Source organism: Rhamphochromis longiceps, linkage group LG23 (genome assembly GCF_057381845.1).
Source record: "Rhamphochromis longiceps isolate RC_006_pf linkage group LG23, R_longiceps_female_GT1.1, whole genome shotgun sequence".
In the NCBI taxonomy this organism is placed as follows: domain Eukaryota; kingdom Metazoa; phylum Chordata; class Actinopteri; order Cichliformes; family Cichlidae; genus Rhamphochromis; species Rhamphochromis longiceps.
In genome coordinates, this window is record NC_140578.1 from 24,863,684 (window position 1) to 24,884,003 (window position 20,320).

General features: G+C 43.7%; 1 protein-coding gene across 2 annotated transcripts in view; it reads right to left on the reverse strand.

The window, feature by feature from the left end:
- The window catches only part of ptprnb (protein tyrosine phosphatase receptor type Nb), a 62,003-nt gene that overhangs the window by 3,482 nt on the left and 38,201 nt on the right, over positions 1–20,320 (reverse strand). The window contains exons 9-19 of one of the 2 annotated variants that reach the window (XM_085397531.1): positions 20,055–20,242; positions 18,519–18,605; positions 17,582–17,661; positions 16,201–16,265; positions 15,857–16,066; positions 13,499–13,795; positions 12,571–12,718; positions 10,800–10,873; positions 10,457–10,534; positions 10,231–10,350; positions 9,979–10,145 (exon numbers count right to left, since the gene is read on the reverse strand). In XM_085397531.1, the coding sequence (XP_085253657.1) occupies positions 9,979–10,145; positions 10,231–10,350; positions 10,457–10,534; positions 10,800–10,873; positions 12,571–12,718; positions 13,499–13,795; positions 15,857–16,066; positions 16,201–16,265; positions 17,582–17,661; positions 18,519–18,605; positions 20,055–20,242 (1,514 nt within the window). The remainder of the gene's footprint in view (positions 1–9,978; positions 10,146–10,230; positions 10,351–10,456; positions 10,535–10,799; positions 10,874–12,570; positions 12,719–13,498; positions 13,796–15,856; positions 16,067–16,200; positions 16,266–17,581; positions 17,662–18,518; positions 18,606–20,054; positions 20,243–20,320) is intronic. The other variant, XM_085397532.1, reaches the window with a different exon arrangement.

Here is a 20,320-nt window from a genome sequence, read left to right on the forward strand (position 1 = left end):
TATCCAAAATGACTTTGACAACATGACCAACCTAACCAGTGCATTATTTTGTCACATAAACTGTATAGAAGGTACAAAGAAATGGAGCAACACCCCAGGCGGAACTATTATTCCAAGACAGGTGCAACCCGGTTGCTTTAGGGGGATGGACTTCCGCCCACGAGTCAGATGCAATCTGAGAGGCAAACCGAGTGCACTGTCTTCATTGCTCCTGAACTTTACCTGTGTTTGCAGGGATTTCTTCTTTGTTATTGTGGCACCATTCCTGGGGCCCGTAACAAATTGAATTGTGGGGGCTCGTCCGGGATCCACTTCCTGTTGAGTCTTCTAAGGAAGAGGGTCCAGAGATACTAGAACCAGAAAGTCAACGTGAGATGGCATCGCTGTAGCCGAGACGACAGCTGGTGGGTGTCCACAAAGAGAAGTCAAGATCTGTACGAGGGTCTTCACTCCACCAACGGAACTGCACCTCTGTGTCTCATTAGTCGAAGCTCATCATGGCAGCAGCGCGCAAGGAGCTGGTTTGGAGCATCAAAAAGAACTTGTATAAGCTTTCAGGTGCAGAAGCCTATCAGCTCGCAAGGGACCTGGTCACAGACAGCCAGAGTAGTGAATTAGAGTCCACTGATGAAGAAGGTTGTGTGGATTGCATTATCAACTATATGCAGTCAGATGCTTTGTTAAATTCTGAGGATGAGGGAATGAGTCAGTTGCTGGTGCTAAATGATCTTGTATGCAGTATGGTTGAAAATCGTGGCCTATTGAACACTGCTAATGGGGTGGCGCAGCCACTGGAGTCACCAGTTGTTAGTGCTAAGACAGTCGAGCGCACTACAGTGACACATGCTACCTTAGGCCAGTTACCACCAGTTACTAACACTCAACAGCATACCACCCCCTTACTTCTCATCCCCAGAGAGCCTACAACATCACAGCAGACTGACTTTGGTGCACAGGCTCGCACCACCAATCTGAGTCCAACCCAGCCTAGAATCATAAATGATGAGCGGGGTGGAGAGCCACAGCATTTTAGAAATGCAAGTAACACACATCCTAGTGGGGCACACAGTATAGGTGACCCAGTAACACATGCAGCAATACCTCACCCCTCATCACATGTAACCACTGAGAGAATGGTTTCCTTAAAGGACCTCTCTTACCTCCAACGGAGGGAATTTAAGGTACATGGTGGCCAGATTGGGGACCACAATGCTGACAGAACTTATAGCAGCATGTGTAAACAGATAGATGAAGGCATTAGAGAGGGTTTCACAGAGACTGAGGTTATCCGGGGTGTACTGAGAATTGTAAAGCCAGGTGTCTTCAAGGATATGCTCATCAACAAAGATGAAATCACTGTGAATGAACTCAAGGGCTTTCTCAGATCACACCTGGGTGAAAAGGCCAGCACTGAATTGTTCCAAGAGCTTATGTGTGCAAGACAGAGTGAACAAGAAACCCCACAACAGTTCTTGTACCGCATGATTGGACTCAAACAGAAGATCCTGTTCCAATCAAAACAGGTCAGTACAGACATTCGTTATGAACCCAAAACTATTCAGGAAGTCTTTCTTCACAGTATCTACCAAGGCCTGGGCACAAAACATACTGACATCAGACAGCAACTAAGGCCACTCCTTTCAAACAGCAACGTCACTGATGAGGAGATTCTCAGACAGGTTATGAAGATGATTAGCGATGAAAATGAACACCAGCGTAGGTTAGGTCATGCCCCCCGTCAAAAAACAACACATACACATAGTGTCCAGGTGGAAGGAGGAGATGTGAGTGCAAACAGTGGGGATAATGATGCGATCCAACAGCTTAGTGCACAAGTAGAGGCTTTGACTAACATGGTTGCGACTTTAATGGGCCAACAAGCGGCAGCTATTCATACAACCCAATCAAAGACTGCACCTTTCCAAACGCCAGGCCAGGACCAATTCCATGGCACCCAACCTCTTGTTAACCAGGCACTCACTCCTCCACCAAGTCAACCTTCAGCTGCAAGGAGAGGTAAAATACCCAGCTGCACCAAATGTATGCAGCAAGGCTCAGAAAACTGTAATCACTGCTTTGTGTGTGGGGATGCCGGGCATAGGGCAATTGGCTGTTTAAAACGAACCAACCAGCCGGGAAACGGGAGCCGGTCTCTGTTGAGGGACAGACAGAGACCATCCCAAATCCCCAGTCCCACTCAGTAATGCCCACTAGCAAACTGAGACGTCTGAAGGGAAAGGGAAAAAAACGCTGCAAAGAAAGCCAGCCCTCCCCACCGAAAAGCCAAGCAGTTACTGACAGTACAGCCCGAACAGTGCCATTGATTGGTAAAAGGAGCCTACTAAATTGTTTTGTCAACGGCTATGCTGTGACAGTACTATTTGATACTGGCTCACAAGTGAGCATCATTGATAGATCCTGGAAGGAGACGTTCATTCCCCAATATGCAGTGAGGCCCTTACAAGAACTTCTTGATCCTGGGGAAAGCCTTGACCTGTGTGCAGCAAATGGACAGCCAATCCCATATGATGGGTGGGTGGAGCTAACAGTTAATCTCCCGGGGAACACCGATCCCAACCTTACAATGGAAGTACCCTTCCTAATCAGCCAGCTCCCCCTCCCCCAGCCACTACTGGGAGCCAATGTCCTCCAAGGGATGATTAATAGTCATAAGTGTGATGCAGATGCACACACTATGATCCTCAGCCTTCTCCGCAAAGCCCTAGGAGTGGAGGAAGAACAGGCAAGAGCCATGGTCAACTTTATCAATCTGCAGAAAGAGTCAAACCACAGTATAACCACCATTAGGGTAGGGAAGGAAAATGTTTATGTTCCACCTGGTAAAACGGTAAATGTGCGATGTAAAGTACCATCTACCTTTGACATTTCCAACCCTGTTGTCCTGTATGAGCCACTAGAGGATAGCGCCACGCTAGAGCAGCTGAGTGTGGGGGAAGGATTGTTGGAAATCAGTAACACCAAACAACTATTTGTTAGAGTGCCAATTTCCAACCACACAAACCAAGTAATCACTCTGCCAAAGAGGTCCCAACTTGGCTCCATCCAACATGTTGCCAAAGTTCTGGAGCCAGGCGAACAGGACGTTGGAGATGGGGGTCCAACACAAGCTTGTGTATTGAAGGCTGAAGTTAATGTGGCCTCTCCTGGTACTCCCCCTGCTGACCTGTGGCGACCACCGGTTGACCTCAGTCACCTTAGTTCAGAACAGCAGAGAATAGTCGAGAAAATGTTGAATGAGGAATCAGCTGCTTTTGCACGGGACGGCAGTGACATTGGATGTATACCCTCTCTCCAAATGTCAGTTAGACTCAAAGATGACACCCCAGTCCAAAAGGCTTATGCGTCAGTCCCAAAGCCATTGTACAGGGAGGTTAAAGAATATATACAGGAGCTGCTTGTGAAGGGGTGGATTGTAAAATCACACTCGCCATATGCTGCCCCTATTGTTTGTGTGAGAAAGAAAGACGGATCATTGCGCCTGTGCATTGATTACCGGCTTCTCAACAAAAAGACTGTGCCAGATCGGCACCCCCTCCCCCGCATACAGGACCTGATTGACTCACTCGGAGGCTACAGGTGGTTTTCCATCCTAGATCAGGGCAAGGCTTACCACCAAGGCTTTATCGCGGAGGGGTCCAGGCACCTGACTGCATTCACCACCCCATGGGGCTTATATGAGTGGGTCAGGATCCCGTTTGGCCTTTCTAATGCACCAGCAGCCTTCCAAAGAAGCATGGAGGAAATGTTGGACACACTCAGGGATGAGTGTTGCATCCCTTATCTGGATGATGTGCTATGTTTCTCCAGGTCCTTTGAGGAACATGTTGAGGTCTTGCGGCGTGTACTTCAAGCTCTGCAACGCCATGGAGTTAAGCTCCGCCCTGAGAAATGTGAGCTACTCCGCAAAGAGGTCAGGTATGTAGGCCGCCTGGTGTCGGCAGATGGAGTGAGGATAGACCCAAAGGACCTAGAGGCAGTACAGGCGCTAAAGCAAAAAGCCCCTCAAACAGTCGGTGATGTCAGGCAGCTACTGGGTTTTCTGAGCTACTACCGGGCTTATGTGCAGGACTTCTCCCGCATAGCCAGACCGCTTTATGAATTGCTCAAGACAAACCCCAGCCCACCTCTAACTAACCTTGTAAGAGAAAAGGGGAAGGGGCCGCAGTTATCTTCACGGACTCCAGTAGAGTGGGGCAGCCAACACCAACAGATTCTTGAGCGTCTCATAGACATTCTAACAAGCCCACCAGTGCTAGCCTACCCAGACTTTGATCACCCTTTCATACTGCACACAGACGCGTCCCAACAGGGCCTGGGGGCGGTCCTGTACCAGAAACAAGATGATAAGATGAGGGTGATAGGTTATGGGTCACGCACACTGACCCCAGCAGAACAGAATTACCACCTCCATAGTGGGAAACTGGAGTTTCTGGCCTTGAAATGGGCAGTATGTGAAAAATTTGTCGACTACCTGTACTATGCGCCCCATTTCACGGTCTTCACGGACAACAACCCCCTGACCTACATTATGAGCACAGCCAAGCTCAATGCTGTGGGTCATCGCTGGGTGGGGCAGCTTGCCGATTTCCATTTTGAAATCAGGTATCGGCCAGGCAAACAGAACATTGATGCAGATACGCTTTCACGCTGTCCACTTGATATCAGTGTTTTTATGGATCAGTGCTCAGAAAGACTACCAGAAGAGGCAGTGTGTGCCACCTGGGAGGGAACTAGGACTGCAGAAAAAGGGGATGTAGCATGGGTGGCAGCCCTCAACATAACATCACAACACCAGACACATGCAGACACTGGAACATTTCCAGTCATCAGCTGCAAAGAGCTCTCAGATGAGCAGCGGAAAGATCCTGTTATCAGCAAAATGTTAGAGTTAAAGGAGAATAACAGAGATCTAACTGATGAGGTTCGTAGAACATTGGACAAGTCCACAAGGAAATTGTCACGAGAATGGAGTAGGCTGCAGGTGGAAAATGGCTTACTCTATAGGAAGACTCCCAGCCGAAAGCAGTTAGTCCTGCCTGCCATCTACAAACAAACTGTCCTCTCACACCTCCATGACAACATGGGACATGTTGGTGTGGAAAGAGTCCTTAGTCTAGTAAGAGATCACTTTTATTGGCCCTTTATGAAGAGAGAGGTTGAGGAATATATCACCAGACGATGTCGTTGCATTAAGCAAAAAAAGCCAGCCTTACCTGACAGGGCACCTATGGGGAGCCTTACATCGAGCTCGCCCCTAGAGCTCGTATGCATTGACTTTCTGCACCTTGAGACCAGCCGGGGTGGGTACGAATACATACTGGTTGTAGCCGACCACTTCACCAGATTCACACAAGCATACCCCACTAAAAACAAGGCTGGAAAGACTTCGGTGACTTCATCCTACGGTTTGGCTATCCAGCTAAGCTTCACCATGATCAGGGCCGGGAGTTTGAGAATGAGTTGTTTAGGACTCTCAGGCAACTGGCCGGTGTAAACCATTCTAGGACTTCCCCATACCACCCACAGGGCAACCCTGCAGAGAGGTTCAATCGGACTCTGCTACAAATGCTCAGGACGTTGGGCGAGAAAGAGAGAGAGAACTGGAAAGATCACCTGTCTCACGTTGTGCATGCATACAACTGCACCAAACATGAGTCCACTGGGTTTTCTCCATATTACCTCCTTTATGGTCGCCATCCACGTCTCCCCGTCGATCTCCTCTTTGGGTTGGTAGCTGCACACTCCAAGTGGATATGCAAAACGATGGAAGGAGAAAATGATCGAAGCGTACAAGATAGCCAGCACGAACAGCCAACATTCGAGTGCCAAAGGCACTATTATGACAAACGGAACAGGGGTGTAACCCTACAACCAGGTGACAGGGTTCTTGTTCGCAACGTTGCAGAAAGGGGAGGTCCATGCAAACTGAAACCCTATTGGGAGAAAACTATCTACATTGTCAGAGAGCAGGTTGGTGACAACCCAGTTTATAAGGTCAGCCCTGAAAACAGAGGTCACCATACTCGCACCCTCCACAGAAATTTGTTGCTTCAAGTTAATGATCTAGCAGCAGACATTACAGATGATCGCATGCCTGATAGACCGCCAAGGGCAAAAGGAAAGTCAAATCAGCCACGTGAAACGGTCGACCAAATAGAGGCTGGTGATGTAAGTGGATCTGAAACAGATGAGGAGGCACCTTGTTACTGGCTGCGGGTACCCAGAGAATCATTAAGGACCAATCGGGACATTCCTAATCAGGTCCCAGTGAGCGGGTCATTGGTTAGTCCTGAGACACCTGGTGACATGCAGGGTGGCGATGTTCCTATGGGATCAGAGTTTGACCGAGTGAGTGTAGGAGAGATGGAGCAGGAGAGAGAGAATGACATTTCGCCCCCTGTGGAGGAACCAGAGTTTGGCGAAGAGCAGCTGGCGCCCCAGACCAATGACTCCAGTGAAAACACTCAAGGGTCTCAACCTGAACCTCAGCCCGTACTAAGGAGATCTACAAGGCAGAGGAGACCTGGCCAGATACTGACCTATTCTTCCCTTGGCCAGCCAACGTATCAGCCACGTCTTGCTGTTAGTTCTGTGGGTGTACAGCCAGTGTTCTATATGCACCAGTGTCCACAATCGTACTGGCATTCAGTCCAACCCATCCATATTATGCCTGGTGTACACTCCGCTGTCACTTACCCGATCTGCTGCTGAGTTTAAGACGGGCATAGGACCTTGGGTACATATAGTGTTGGGTATTCAGAAAATGTAGAAAATCATTGCACACCCATATGTATTTGTAATTTGTGAGTATATTGAGTGAAGAGTTAAAGTTTGATTCAGAGTTAATGGAAGTTTACACTGTTAATTGCAAGTGTCGGGAGCCACTTTTGGTTTGTAGGGGAGTGTGTGGCACACCCAAAATGCATGGCCACTTTTGTGTTAATCATTTAATTTAATTTATTTAATTTGTTTATCAGTTATTTTCTGTGGCTATTAATATCCAAAATGACTTTGACAACATGACCAACCTAACCAGTGCATTATTTTGTCACATAAACTGTATAGAAGGTACAAAGAAATGGAGCAACACCCCAGGCGGAACTATTATTCCAAGACAGGTGCAACCCGGTTGCTTTAGGGGGATGGACTTCCGCCCACGAGTCAGATGCAATCTGAGAGGCAAACCGAGTGCACTGTCTTCATTGATCCTGAACTTTACCTGTGTTTGCAGGGATTTCTTCTTTGTTATTGTGGCACCATTCCTGGGGCCCGTAACAATTGTATTATTAAGCTCTGCACTTTATAAGGTAAAAATGATCAATTTTGCTTGAGAGCAGTAATAAATATCATAACAGGATTTGGAGAATACAGGACCACATTATTATCTGAATACTGGAGTTAGCAGCACAGGTGTTTTGAATGAGCTGGTTCATGGGCCATACTTATTTTAATTCTAATATCTCACAAATAATCGAGTTTGCTGTTTGGCAAAGGATTTCCAGGAGGTTTGTGCATCAATTTTGGGAGGGTTTTTTTTTTTTGTGTTTCATTATTTTGCTTCTTGCTAATTAAGTTACTTAGCACTGGATGATAATTTAGAACTCTGACCTAACCACAAATTAGGAATCTGTGCATAGCCATAATTTACCTATCACTGTACAAACAAAAATGTTGTCCTTTTTCATGTGTTTAAAAATGTTTTATAGACAGATATTTTTTAAATACAAGCTTTTGTAGGTTAAGAAAGAAATAGATAAATGTTGAAGATGGATAGAGAGAGACAGAGATAAGAAGTGGGTTTTCTGCGATGGACCTCCTGCTGCAGCCACATCAGTCAATGATCATTTTTGTGACTATGCAACTGGACCCAGACTACTAGCTGCAAACCACAAGAATGACACAGACAGATGTGTTCAAAATTAAACCAGGGGCCCGCTGACCTCCATCGCACAGGGTGGGAGGAGAGGAGGGAGTGAGGCGGATGGCTGAAAGACTGAGATGGGGGAATCTATAGTGTTTATTTATCAGGTAACGTCTTTAAGTTACCTTATTGTTAGTTTGCATGACTTTGTTCCTTCTGGGTCAGAGGGAGGATAGCTGGGTGCTTCTTTTGAAGGAAGATTTTGTCATCTTTTCTTATTTTCTAGACTCCTCCAAAGCATGCACATCAAGTATTACTTGATATGCATGCTTGATTTGCTGCTTGTGTGAGCTCTTGCTGTTTTACATTATATAGAAGTCATCATCATGGATAAGCTGGTGAAGTCAATTGGCAAGCTAGCCAACTAGCACTTTGACCAACATGACATCAGCTAGCGGTTAGTGGATTACTGTTATGAAGCCTTGAGTTCTTGGTGTTTTGAAATCAAATAATAACCATAATTTAGAAATTGACTTCATGTATCGTCATGGACAAATTGCTTCTTACAAAACATGGCACCTAGGTGACAAACCACACATGATAGCTAGTGGAGCCCTTGTTATAAGTTAATCAAGTACGTGCTAATGTTCTCAGTGGTTCTACAGCAGCACTGCTTTTGGCCCTTATGTGGACTTTGTTTTTGAGTCTATGTAGTGAAGGTAGCCTATAGTTAGTTCACATTCGTTAAGCTATTATCAGCTAGTGTTGGTCAGGAACACATCCTTTGGACTGTTGGAGTACTTCACATAGAAATCAATCGACAAGCTGTTAGAGGCAATGTGAGACTCAAGGAAACTCAAATTTTAAAGTTTATTTTAATCTCTTCAGACACTGGCAATAAAAAGCAATTTAAAGTATGTAATTATGTTATGTAAAGCACTTTTAATTTACAGTTGAATGAAAATAAAGCTTTCACAGGACTCTGCAGTCCTGTTAAAATCTAAGTACACCCCATGATTCAGTAGTTAGTAGAACCACCTTCAGCAGCAATACCTTCAAGTAATTATTTTCTGTATGACTTTATCAGGATTCTCATTGTTGTGGAGGAATTCTGGCCCACTCGTCTTTACAACATTGCTTTGGTTTATTGAGGTTCCTGCACAGCTCTCTTACGGTCCCATCAGAGCATTGCAGTCAGGTTGAGATCTGGACCATTGCATCACCTTAATTCTTTTTCAGCCATTCTGTTATAGATTTGCTGCTGAGTTGGTATCATTGTCCTGCTGCATGACCCAGTTTGGGCCAAGCTTTATCTGTCAGAGCTGACTCTAGAATACTTTGGTATAGACAGAAATTCATTGTCGACTCAATGACTGTAAGCTGCTCAGCTCCTGTGGCTGCAAAACAAGTCCAAATCATCTCCCCTCCTCCACTGTGTGGTATTTGTGCAGATGTGCTGGTTTTGGTTATTGCCAAGCATCTCTACTTTGGTCTCGTCTGTCCAAGGGACATTGTTTCAGAAGTGTTGTGCTTTGTTCAGATTCCCCTTTGCAAACCTAAACTGCGCTGCCATGTTCTTTTCAAATAAAAGAGGCTTTCTCTAGGCAATCTTTCCAAACAAGCTATACTTGTTTAGTCATTTTCTAATTGTAGTGTCATGAACTTTAACATGCTAATTGAGGCCTGTAGAGCCTAAGGTGTAGTTCTTGGGTTTTTTGCAGTTTCTCTGAGCATTGCACAGCATTGACCTTGGGGTGAATTTACTGGGACGTCCACACCTGGGAACACTGTTGCATTGTGTTAACACACAACTAAATGCTACAGATAAACTGCCAAAATTTCTGATTTTATAGAGGTGCTTACACTCACTAATGATCAGTTAATCATGGGCATCTGATTAGTGACACCTCACTGCTACTTATGTTGTTAATTCCAATGGAAGCAGTCAGGGTGTACTAGTTTCTCACAGAACTATACAGTGTCCTTTCAAAGCTTTCTTCTTCACAAGACCATAAATAAGAAAGTCAATCCACCTCCCATTCAAACCTTGTTTGAATGGGATTTAACTCTCTCAGTTTGGCATTTAACTGCAGTACCTGCGGAAGTCCAGCAGGGGGCGTGTGGAGGTAGGGATGCCCTGAGCTGGCCAGCTGAGGAAGTGAAACTGAGTGAGCGTCCGGGTCTCTTGCGTCTGCACGTTCTTTAGGTAGAAACTTCGAACCAGGAAGTCGTTACACCAGATGTGCTCCGACACCAGGTTCACCTGGACGAACACACAATAAGAATAAAATCACCCCTGCTGCTGCTGCACACGCACACAGACTCACACCCTCTCACGCACTCATCACCTCATAGATATGGTAGAGGGACGAGCCTTCATCAGGCCAGTAGCGGTCACACTGTTTCTCTCCATCCTCCACCAGAGCTGTCATCATCACGATCACAGTGCATCCATTCTCCCACACCATCTAACACAAAGTACACAGGTGCTGATTAACATACACATTTAAAACCGATCTGATACAAATTATTCACATATGTCTGCACACTGTTCTGATCAGCAGCTAAACTGACCTGCCAGAAGTCAGAGATGGTGTGAGACAGAGGGCCCTGGGTGGCAATGTAGGCCGGCATACGGGGATCGTGCTCGATCTGTAGAAGAGGACAGAAATGAACGGGGGGTCAAGAGTGTGGACAGACACATCTACTGGATGGACTGCATTTTCCTGGGAGACTTATTTTGTTGTTTTTGCTTCATTGACCAGGACCAGACCATTGGGAGAGTCTTTGATCTACAAATGATATTTGGACAATTCCATAATAGTCTGCAAGACCAAAGCTGGCCAGAAGGCCTTAATTTTTCTCTAACAGGACAACATTTTGATTTGCTTAGGTGAAAGTGGAGGGTCAGACTTACTATAGTGCTGGCATTGATGTAGTCTGACCGCGAAGGGTTGATCTCTGCCTTCAGCTTCACCCTTGCGTGGTCATCTAAAGGACAACAGTCACAGAAATAAGTATTCAAAACGTATTTATCTTAAATTTGTGTGTGACTTCAGAGGTCAGACAGGTTGCAATAGCCAGAATAAACTGGTAAAATTCAGATTTGTCAACATTTTATTGAAGTTTTGTGCATGTTCTAACTGTTTCACTTTGAGTAGTCAATTTTTTGAACTGCATTTTCCTTTCGATGGGCAATTATACTAAAAATTCCCTGTAAAAAGTTACCCTGCTCCCTCATATTCTCCATTCATAAGCTCCTCAAAATACTTCTTTCATCTTTTCAATGTGTTCTATGCATTCGTTAGCACATTTCTCTTTCTTTCTTAATTACCCTAATCTGCTCCACATCCTTGAAACTCTTCTTCTTTTTATTTTGTGTTTGCTACAGCTCTGTATACCTAGTCTCCAAGTATGCCTGTCTAATTTTTATAGATTTTCCTGACTTTCTCTTTGCTATCCTGTTCCCTTGAAGTTTTAGTTTAAGTAAATAAGTAAACAATCTAAGCTAAAAAAAAAAAAAGTAAAACCATTACTAATTCAAGCCTAGAATGAGAAACCAGAAATCAACACAGATGCATCTTGATGCATTCTCAATCATCCAGGAAAGTAAATCTCCAAAAAGTTGATTCTGTTCATCTGGACGTAGCATTTTGTGGGAGAAACGTTTCGTCACTCATCAAAGTGACTGCAGGTGTCCCCAATCTTATAAACAGTACATTTGCATAATGACTGAAACCAGCCCACTGAAGGAACAATGGGCTGGGAGGTCAGTTCCTTAATCTTAATTATGCAAATTCTCATGACCATTGACCAACAATCACTGACCAAAACACCGGGTCTCTGTGGCTTTTAAACCCCAAAACACGCTGCGCCAAAAACTGTTCCACCCCAAGGATCGGGTCCCCTAACACAGAGTAACATAGTGTACGCTGTTAAGTGCCAGGAGGATTGCCAGGATTTATACATCGGGGAAACCAAACAACCTCTGGCGAAACGGATGGCACAACACAGAAGAGCTACCTCGTCAGGCCAGGACTCTGCAGTCTATTTACACCTACAGGCCAGTGGACACTCTTTCAAGGTTGAGGAAGTACACATCTTGGACAGGGAGGAACGCTGGTTTGAGCGCGGAGTCAAGGAGGTCATTTATGTGAAAAGGGAAAGACCATCTCTGAATCGAGGAGGGGGCCTAAGGGTACATCTTTCGCCATCTTACAATGCTGTGATTGCGGCCATTCCGCAACTCTCTGTAAATGGTACTCATGGCCATTGATCAATGGTCTTTGATTAGTGGGTTTTGGTCAGTGGTTGTTGATCAATGGTCATGAGAATTTGCATAATTAAGATTAAGGAACTGACCTCCCAGCCCATTGTTCCTTCAGTGGGCTGGTTTCAGTCATTATGCAAATGTACTGTTTATAAGATTGGGGAAACCTGCAGTCAGCTGAGACTGAAGAAGTCACTTTGATGAGTGACGAAACGTTTCTCCCACAAAACACTACGTCCAGATGAACAGAATCAACTTTTTGGAGAACACAGATACACTTAAAATCTTGATATAATTCAATATTAAGCAGCCTCAAACTCTCAGGGTGTTTCAGACAGCTTTTTTGCCCCGTGTTTTAACAGAGCAACTTTTACAGGATACTTAATGCTGATGGGAGTGAAGTTGCTGAGGAACTCACAGGGCACCGAGTCAGGACAGCGATTCTTCTTCACGTTGGTGTCGCTCTGAGCCACGGAGACAGCGCTGGGTTCGGCCTGGTAGGAACACAGAGCCTCCCACTCCTTCAGCAGCCTGTCCTTGTTCCTTAAGTGGTCCTCCATGTAAGCCTTTAGGAGTATAGGACATTCAGTCCTATCTTTCCATTATATGAAGAACCATGTATGTGTTGTCTAGACCTTTTAACAAACTGACCCAAAGTTTAGGATTTTAAAAATAATAAAGCAAATTAAAACTAAATTTATCCCAGTTTTAGAGTAAGCATCTAACACTTTAGATGTGCCCAAACTCATGTGCAGTTTAACTCTGGGAAAAATCTTACCAATGCCAGTATGTACACTGTATATAAAAGCCTTAAACCTGCATTCTTTCTAATGGCCAGCAGGGGGCGCTTGAAGAAGTCTGACTGTATAGAAATCTATTTGAAAATCAGCCTACTTCTCACGTTATTAATGACCTCAGTCAACACTTGTCTAATGTGTTTATGGGCTCAACTGTTATTTTAAGTTTTCTTTAATATAACAATGTTAATTTTGTAAATCAATTTCCATTTTAGAGTAAAATAGAGAATAACGTAGAGTATCCTTCATCCTGTAGCTACCTGGTGATCCTACAACTCAGACAAATGGCGTCAAAAAAATGAAGAGCCAGCAAAATATTTACACACAAGTCCTGTCGTTATGAGTATTTGGCGACTGTTTATAAATGTTTTTAACATCAAAATGAGCAGTGAGGCAAAGATACTCTTTAAGTAAATTTGACTTTATCTAATTTTTCAATTTTTCATAAATCTTCTTGTGAACCTTTTGACTGATCCCTTTCTAAGGTTTTACCTATTAAATTTGGCTTCCTCACTTCCTCACAGCACTTACGTGTCATCGAGTACTAACCAGTATCATGTGACCAGTAGAGATGTCCATGTTGGCCTGAGCTGGCTCCTCACACCAGGAGGGCGTGCTGCTATGGGAGCTGGGGCTTGGCTGGGCGCCGTCGCTGAACTGGGATGAAACGCTGCTCACCCTCGAGTCTGTACCTCCGCCTCCCACTGCACCTCCCGCAACACTTCCTCCACCTCCTCCTCCACTTCCTCCACTTGCTCCTCCACTTGCTCCTCCCACAGCACCTAGGGCGGCAGCTTCAAGGCGTCCAAAGGCACCTTTGGAGGCCATATGCTGGCGACACAGGTCCTGGTGAGCCAGTTATGCATGCACTGTTAAACTGCACTCCTCTCACTGTGTTGTGCCTCTTAAGTGTTTATATAGATTTGTATTTGTATAAAGCATCTGAATGGACTATTTTGTCACTAAAAAAGGTGATTGGAGGCAGCTGAGAGAGTTGGGGAAAGCCTCATTTTACATTAAAGCAAGTTACATTAAAGTCAGTTCATACATTGGGAATAAAAAGCAGAACCTGGACATTCGCTTCTCACATATACAGGGAGTGCAGAATTATTAGGCAAATGAGTATTTTGTCCACATCATCCTCTTCATGCATGCTGTCTTACTCCAAGCTGTATAGGCTCGAAAGCCTACTACCAATTAAGCATATTAGGTGATGTGCATCTCTGTAATGAGAAGGGGTGTGGTCTAATGACATCAACACCATATATCAGGTGTGCATAATTATTAGGCAACGTCCTTTCCTTTGGCAAAATGGGTCAAAAGAAGGACTTGACAGGCTCAGAAAAGTCAAAAATAGTGAGATATCTTGCAGAGGGATGCAGCAGTCTCAAAATTGCAAAGCTTCTGAAGCGTGATCATCGAACAATCAAGCGTTTCATTCAAAATAGTCAACAGGGTCGCAAGAAGCCTGTGGAAAAACCAAGGCGCAAAATAACTGCCCATGAACTGAGAAAAGTCAAGCGTGCAGCTGCCAAGATGCCACTTGCCACCAGTTTGGCCATATTTCAGAGCTGCAACATCACTGGAGTGCCCAAAAGCACAAGGTGTGCAATACTCAGAGACATGGCCAAGGTAAGAAAGGCTGAAAGACGACCACCACTGAACAAGACGCACAAGCTGAAACGTCAAGACTGGGCCAAGAAATATCTCAAGACTGGTTTTTCTAAGGTTTTATGGACTGATGAAATGAGAGTGAGTCTTGATGGGCCAGATGGATGGGCCCGTGGCTGGATTGGTAAAGGGCAGAGAGCTCCAGTCCGACTCAGACGCCAGCAAGGTGGAGGTGGAGTACTGGTTTGGGCTGGTCATCAAAGATGAGCTTGTGGGGCCTTTTCGGGTTGAGGATGGAGTCAAGCTCAACTCCCAGTCCTACTGCCAGTTTCTGGAAGACACCTTCTTCAAGCAGTGGTACAGGAAGAAGTCTGCATCCTTCAAGAAAAACATGATTTTCATGCAGGACAATGCTCCATCACACGCGTCCAAGTACTCCACAGCGTGGCTGGCAAGAAAGGGTATAAAAGAAGAAAAACTAATGACATGGCCACCTTGTTCACCTGATCTGAACCCCATTGAGAACCTGTGGTCCATCATCAAATGTGAGATTTACAAGGAGGGAAAACAGTACACCTCTCTGAACAGTGTCTGGGAGGCTGTGGTTGCTGCTGCACGCAATGTTGATGGTGAACAGATCAAAACACTGACAGAACCCATGGATGGCAGGCTTTTGAGTGTCCTTGCAAAGAAAGGTGGCTATATTGGTCGCTGATTTGTTTTTGTTTTGTTTTTGAATGTCAGAAATGTATATTTGTGAATGTGGAGATGTTATATTGGTTTCACTGGTAAAAATAAATAATTGAAATGGGTATATATTTGTTTTTTGTTAAGTTGCCTAATAATTATGCACAGTAATAGTCACCTGCACACACAGATATCCCCCTAAAATAGCTAAAACTAAAAACAAACTAAAAACTACTTCCAAAAACATTCAGCTTTGATGTTAATGAGTTTTTTGGGTTCATTGAGAACATGGTTGTTGTTCAATAATAAAATTATTCCTCAAAAATACAACTTGCCTAATAATTCTGCACTCCCTGTACATCATATTTCCATTTTATTGACTTTAGCGGACTGTTAGAATTTTTATTGCCTATACTGGTTATAACCTTTTGTTATTGCCTATTATTCTTTCCATCTTGGCCATTTATCCAAATATTTCAACGTCCATCTGCTAGCACTATTACTTTCAACTATCAGTTAATTAAAATTTCAACCACATGGTGCCAATGCAGTAACATTCATTGAAATTTCATTTCTGTACACCTGCTGTATCCTGAGGTACGCCCTCACCTGGTACTCCTGGTGGCTGAAGCTGCCTCCTTCTGGTCCCAGACCCAGCTTCTTTGCCGCCAGTCGGTGTGCATGGTGGCGCAGGCAGGTGATGGTCATGGCCGCCACCAGGATGCCGCCGATGCAGGCCATGGCCACCAGCATTGCAAACACCCAGCGGGAGCGGGGCTGGACTCTGGTCGCCAAGGGCAAAGACTTCCCATTATTCTTCTGTAACAAGTGGGCAGAAAAAAGCCTAAATTCAGCTTCCTTTTTGTTAGCCTCTGACCACTCGTATCAGCAACAGTGAATACCTACAGAACTGATTTTAAGATGAACGTAGATAAATGTGTAAATGCACTCACCTCTCCAACACCGCTCTGCAGCACCTTCAAGCCCGTCTCAGACTCCAGGAAGTTCTTCTCTGCAACTGATTCAACCAGCCAATCAACAATAAACCAAAGTTTAAAGATGCTCCCTCATCAGCTGGCTTTATAAACCTCTGTTAGTGTAAATGATGGAGAAACCAGATGATAATATGTTTTGGATAATAGCAGGAAAAAGTACTTTACACCTGTGATGTTTGTGACACAAAACCGCCTTTGCATCTTTCCTACTTTTTAAGCTTCCTTTCGTCCAGTTTTGTTCTCTTCTTAGTTTCTTTACATTTAAAACCTTTTCATATGTTTTCTTGCATTCTTTCCTCTGTCAGTCCTTCTTTGTTTCACTGTCCTGAACACACTATACAGTTCCTACCTTCCTATTTTTTCTTCCTTTGCTATTTTTTCTTTTTCAATTAGTTTATTCTTCTTTACCATCCTTCCTTTCTCTTTTAATCATTTTTCTTTCTACCTTATTTTTCTTACATTTCTTCCTTCAATTCTTTATTTTTCTTCAAGCCTGTCTTAATTCTTTCCTTTGTCTTTGATTCCTTCCTTTGTTCTTTTGTTCCCTTTCCTGTCTGATCTTCTTTTCTTTTACCTTTCTTCTTTTTTCTTTCCTTCCTTCCTTCCTTTCCTTTGTCCTTCATTCTTAAATTTTCTTCCTTTATTTCTTCCTTCCTCCTTCCTTCCTCACTTCCATTCTTCTCTGTTTTCTTCCTCAGTTCCCTTCCTTATCATCCATCATTACTTAGTTCCTCAATTCATCCTTTCTTCATTCCTTCATCCTTCCTTTTCATATTCCTCATCACTTCCTTCCTTCAGTTTCTTTTCTTTTCCTTCACTTCTGCTTTTATTTTTTCCTTCGTTTGTCTTTCCTTACTCACTTTTTTTTGTTCCTTCACCTTTTCTATCCTTCTTTCTTCCTTCCTACCATCCATCTTTCCTACCTCCCTCCTTCCTTAGTTTCTTTCTTCCTTCCTTCCTTTTATCCTACCTTACTTAGTTCCTCAGTTTCATCCCTTATTCCTTCTGTCCTTCCGTTGTCTTCTTCCTTTTGTTCTTTTTCCCTTCCTCCTTGCTTCCAACATTTCTTCTTTCTTATCTTTTCTTCCTTCCCTTCCTTCTTTCTTCTTTCCTGCCATCCATCTTTCCTACCTCCCTCCCTTCCTCAGTTTCTTCCTTCCTTTCATCCTACCTTACTTAGTCCCTTAATTTCATCCCTTATTCCTTCTGTCCTTCCATTTTGTTCCCCCCTTCCTTCTTTCCTGGTCTTCTCCTCTGTGACTGCTTTGATTGAACACACAGCACTGAAATAACTGAAGCGTTGCAGCGGGCAGCGCTAAAAAGTGAACAGGTGGCGTACCAGCTTTGTCGGCCACATCTGCGGCTGTCAGGTTCTTGGCATTGGGTCTGATCCTGAAGGTGATTGCAGGTCCGACCACACTGCAGAGAGGCAGAGAATGCCCAGCAGGTGAGTTTTACACTGAATTAAAACACCAGCTGAACATAAGTTACCTAATCTAATAGTTTGTGCAACAGGAGAACAAAGAGCACTTTTACTTTTTACAGACACTTTGCAGAAATCTCCTCAGGTCAGTTCTTCTCTAAACGAGTCTCATTTTCTTCTAAGAAGCGAAAATCTGCAACAGCGTCCTCAATATTTTCATGTTTAATTTAATTTAAGTAAAAATGAATGTTTACTCATTCTAGAGCAGCAACCTGCTCTAATATTTACTTTATCCAGATACATGGAAACGATTTTAATATAATAACGACTCTTTGAGATGTTTCTTTGGGATGAACTCAGTATTTTACTTTCAATTTCATTAAAATTACTTACAGTTCTCCTGTATCTGAGGTACAGCGGCGTATTTTTGTGCATATTAATTTTTTTATTGCATTTATTACTTCTTCAATTGAATGGGTTTTTTTTCTGTTGTTCATTGAAATGTCCTGAATAAACTGTAACTGCTACTATTTTATTAAATCTTGTGAAGACATGGAGTTTATGCCGATGTTAATAAAGAAATCCGCTTGGATAAGAAGGAGATTTCTGCAGGCCGGAACTTTCTGCAGGGTCAGGAAGAAGGAGGAGCAGGAGGAGAAGCAGGTCAAAGAATCACTTCCACGAGCAGAAAGTCAGTGCAGCTTGCCGTCCAGCTTCACCAGGTCTGGGGAACCTCATGAACCAAAGAGCGAGGATCCAGAGGCTGAAGCCAGAAAGGACGTCTCCTTTTCTTTTAGATTTTTCGTTCTTATTTTTTGTGCGGGTTGAGGAGCAGTGACGTCCTCGCTCCTACCTGATTCTGATGAAGGAGTTGGTGGAGAGGCCGATCCTCTCCGACAGCAGCTCCAGCAGTCGCACCCCGTCGTTCAGACTGAGGGGGCTGACAAAACACACACATTTAAACACACACATGAACAGACACTCTCTCACACATACACACAGCAGCGTTCAAAGATTTAAAGAAGACCTTTGACCTCTGAATCTGAGTCCATCTGACAGTCACTTTATCAGCTTCTGCTTCTGATTTCCTGATCTGAGCTCAGGGTCGGCGCTTTTACTTTCTTCCTCTTCGTTTGCTCCCTCCTTCCTTCCTGTCTTTAGGTGTCTTTCCTTCTTTTAATTTCAATATCTCAGTTTCTTTCCTTTCTTCATTCTTTTTAATTTTCTTACCTCCTTCCTTTTTATTTCTTCACTTATTTTATTAAGCCTTCCTTACTTCTTTCTAGTCTTCTTCCCTATAGTTTTTTTCCTTGTTGTTTATTCAACACAGTTTTCTCTGTTAATCCTTTTGGTTTAATTTCTCTTGACATACATTCCCCCCTTTCCTCGTTTTCCTTTTTCCATTTTTTAATACCTCTGTTTCTTTCTTTTCTTCCATTTTCCTTCTGTCAGTTCTTTTACATCCTTCCATTTTCACACTGCTCTGTGTTTACTTATTTCCTTCCTTGATTTTTTCATTTCCTTTATTTCCCTCCTTGTATGTTCAAGTGTTTCCTTCCTGCCTTTTCTTCTTTTAGTCATCAGTTTCTTCTTTGCTTCTTTCTCACAGCACAGAGCAGTTTAATCACTTAAGGACAAGGTCACAGATAATAGCCTTCAACACAACTTTGCTATATATTAGATTATGGTTTTTGTGAACTGTCTGCTACATTTCACAGGAGCAAATAATAACCTTCTTTGGTCACATTACAAGAAATTTTAGACTAATGGATGGACAGCCCTGTTATCTGTCCAGGATGTATCCTGCCTCTGGCCCTAACGACTAGGACTGGCTGAAGCACCACTGCAAGCCTGAAATGGATAAGCAGACAGATGGGTGGAAAGACAGACTGATGGATTGCAAGACTGGTGGTGAATGGATGAAAGGCAGATGGATGGACAGATATCTTTTATTCATTTCCTTCTTTGCTTTCTTCGGTCATTTTCCTTTCTTTCCTTTTTTCCTTCATTCTTGTTTATTTTCTTCCTTTTCTAAATTTCATCACTCCAGTTTCTTCATTTCGCTCCTTCTTTCATTCCTTTCCACTTCTTCTTTTCATTTCTTTTCTGTTCTACTGTTTCTTTCTTTCTTTATTTGTTCAGTTATCTTTCATTATTTCTTTCCAGTCTTCTTTCCTTTAGTTCCTTCCTTTTATTTCAACACCCGTGTCTCTATCCTTTTCTTCCATTTTTCAGTGTTTGTCCTTCAGCATTAGTTGTCCTGCTGCGTCCACATTAGTGAGCAGCATGTGGACTCCTTTCACCACAAACATGAAAGCAACACATAACGAGATGTCTGTCCACTCACACCTTCAGGCGTCCTGATTGGCCAGACACTCAGGAAGCATACCTCTGATTGGTGACGATGTAGCCAAATTCGTCCACCTGACCTACTGGATCCTTCTTCCCCAGTTTGTCCTGATTGACTGTTGTGGTGGGTGTTGCCTCTTTCTGGACTCCCTCTGGTGTCGGAGGCTTGGCGTTGGAGGGTGGAGCCTCCTGGGCAGACATTTTATAGGCCATTGAGCCCTCTGAGACCTGATAGAAGAAGATAAATGAACACATTTGATTGGAAATAGATAATGAAGGAGTATTTTTGCTTATTTACTTGTTGAT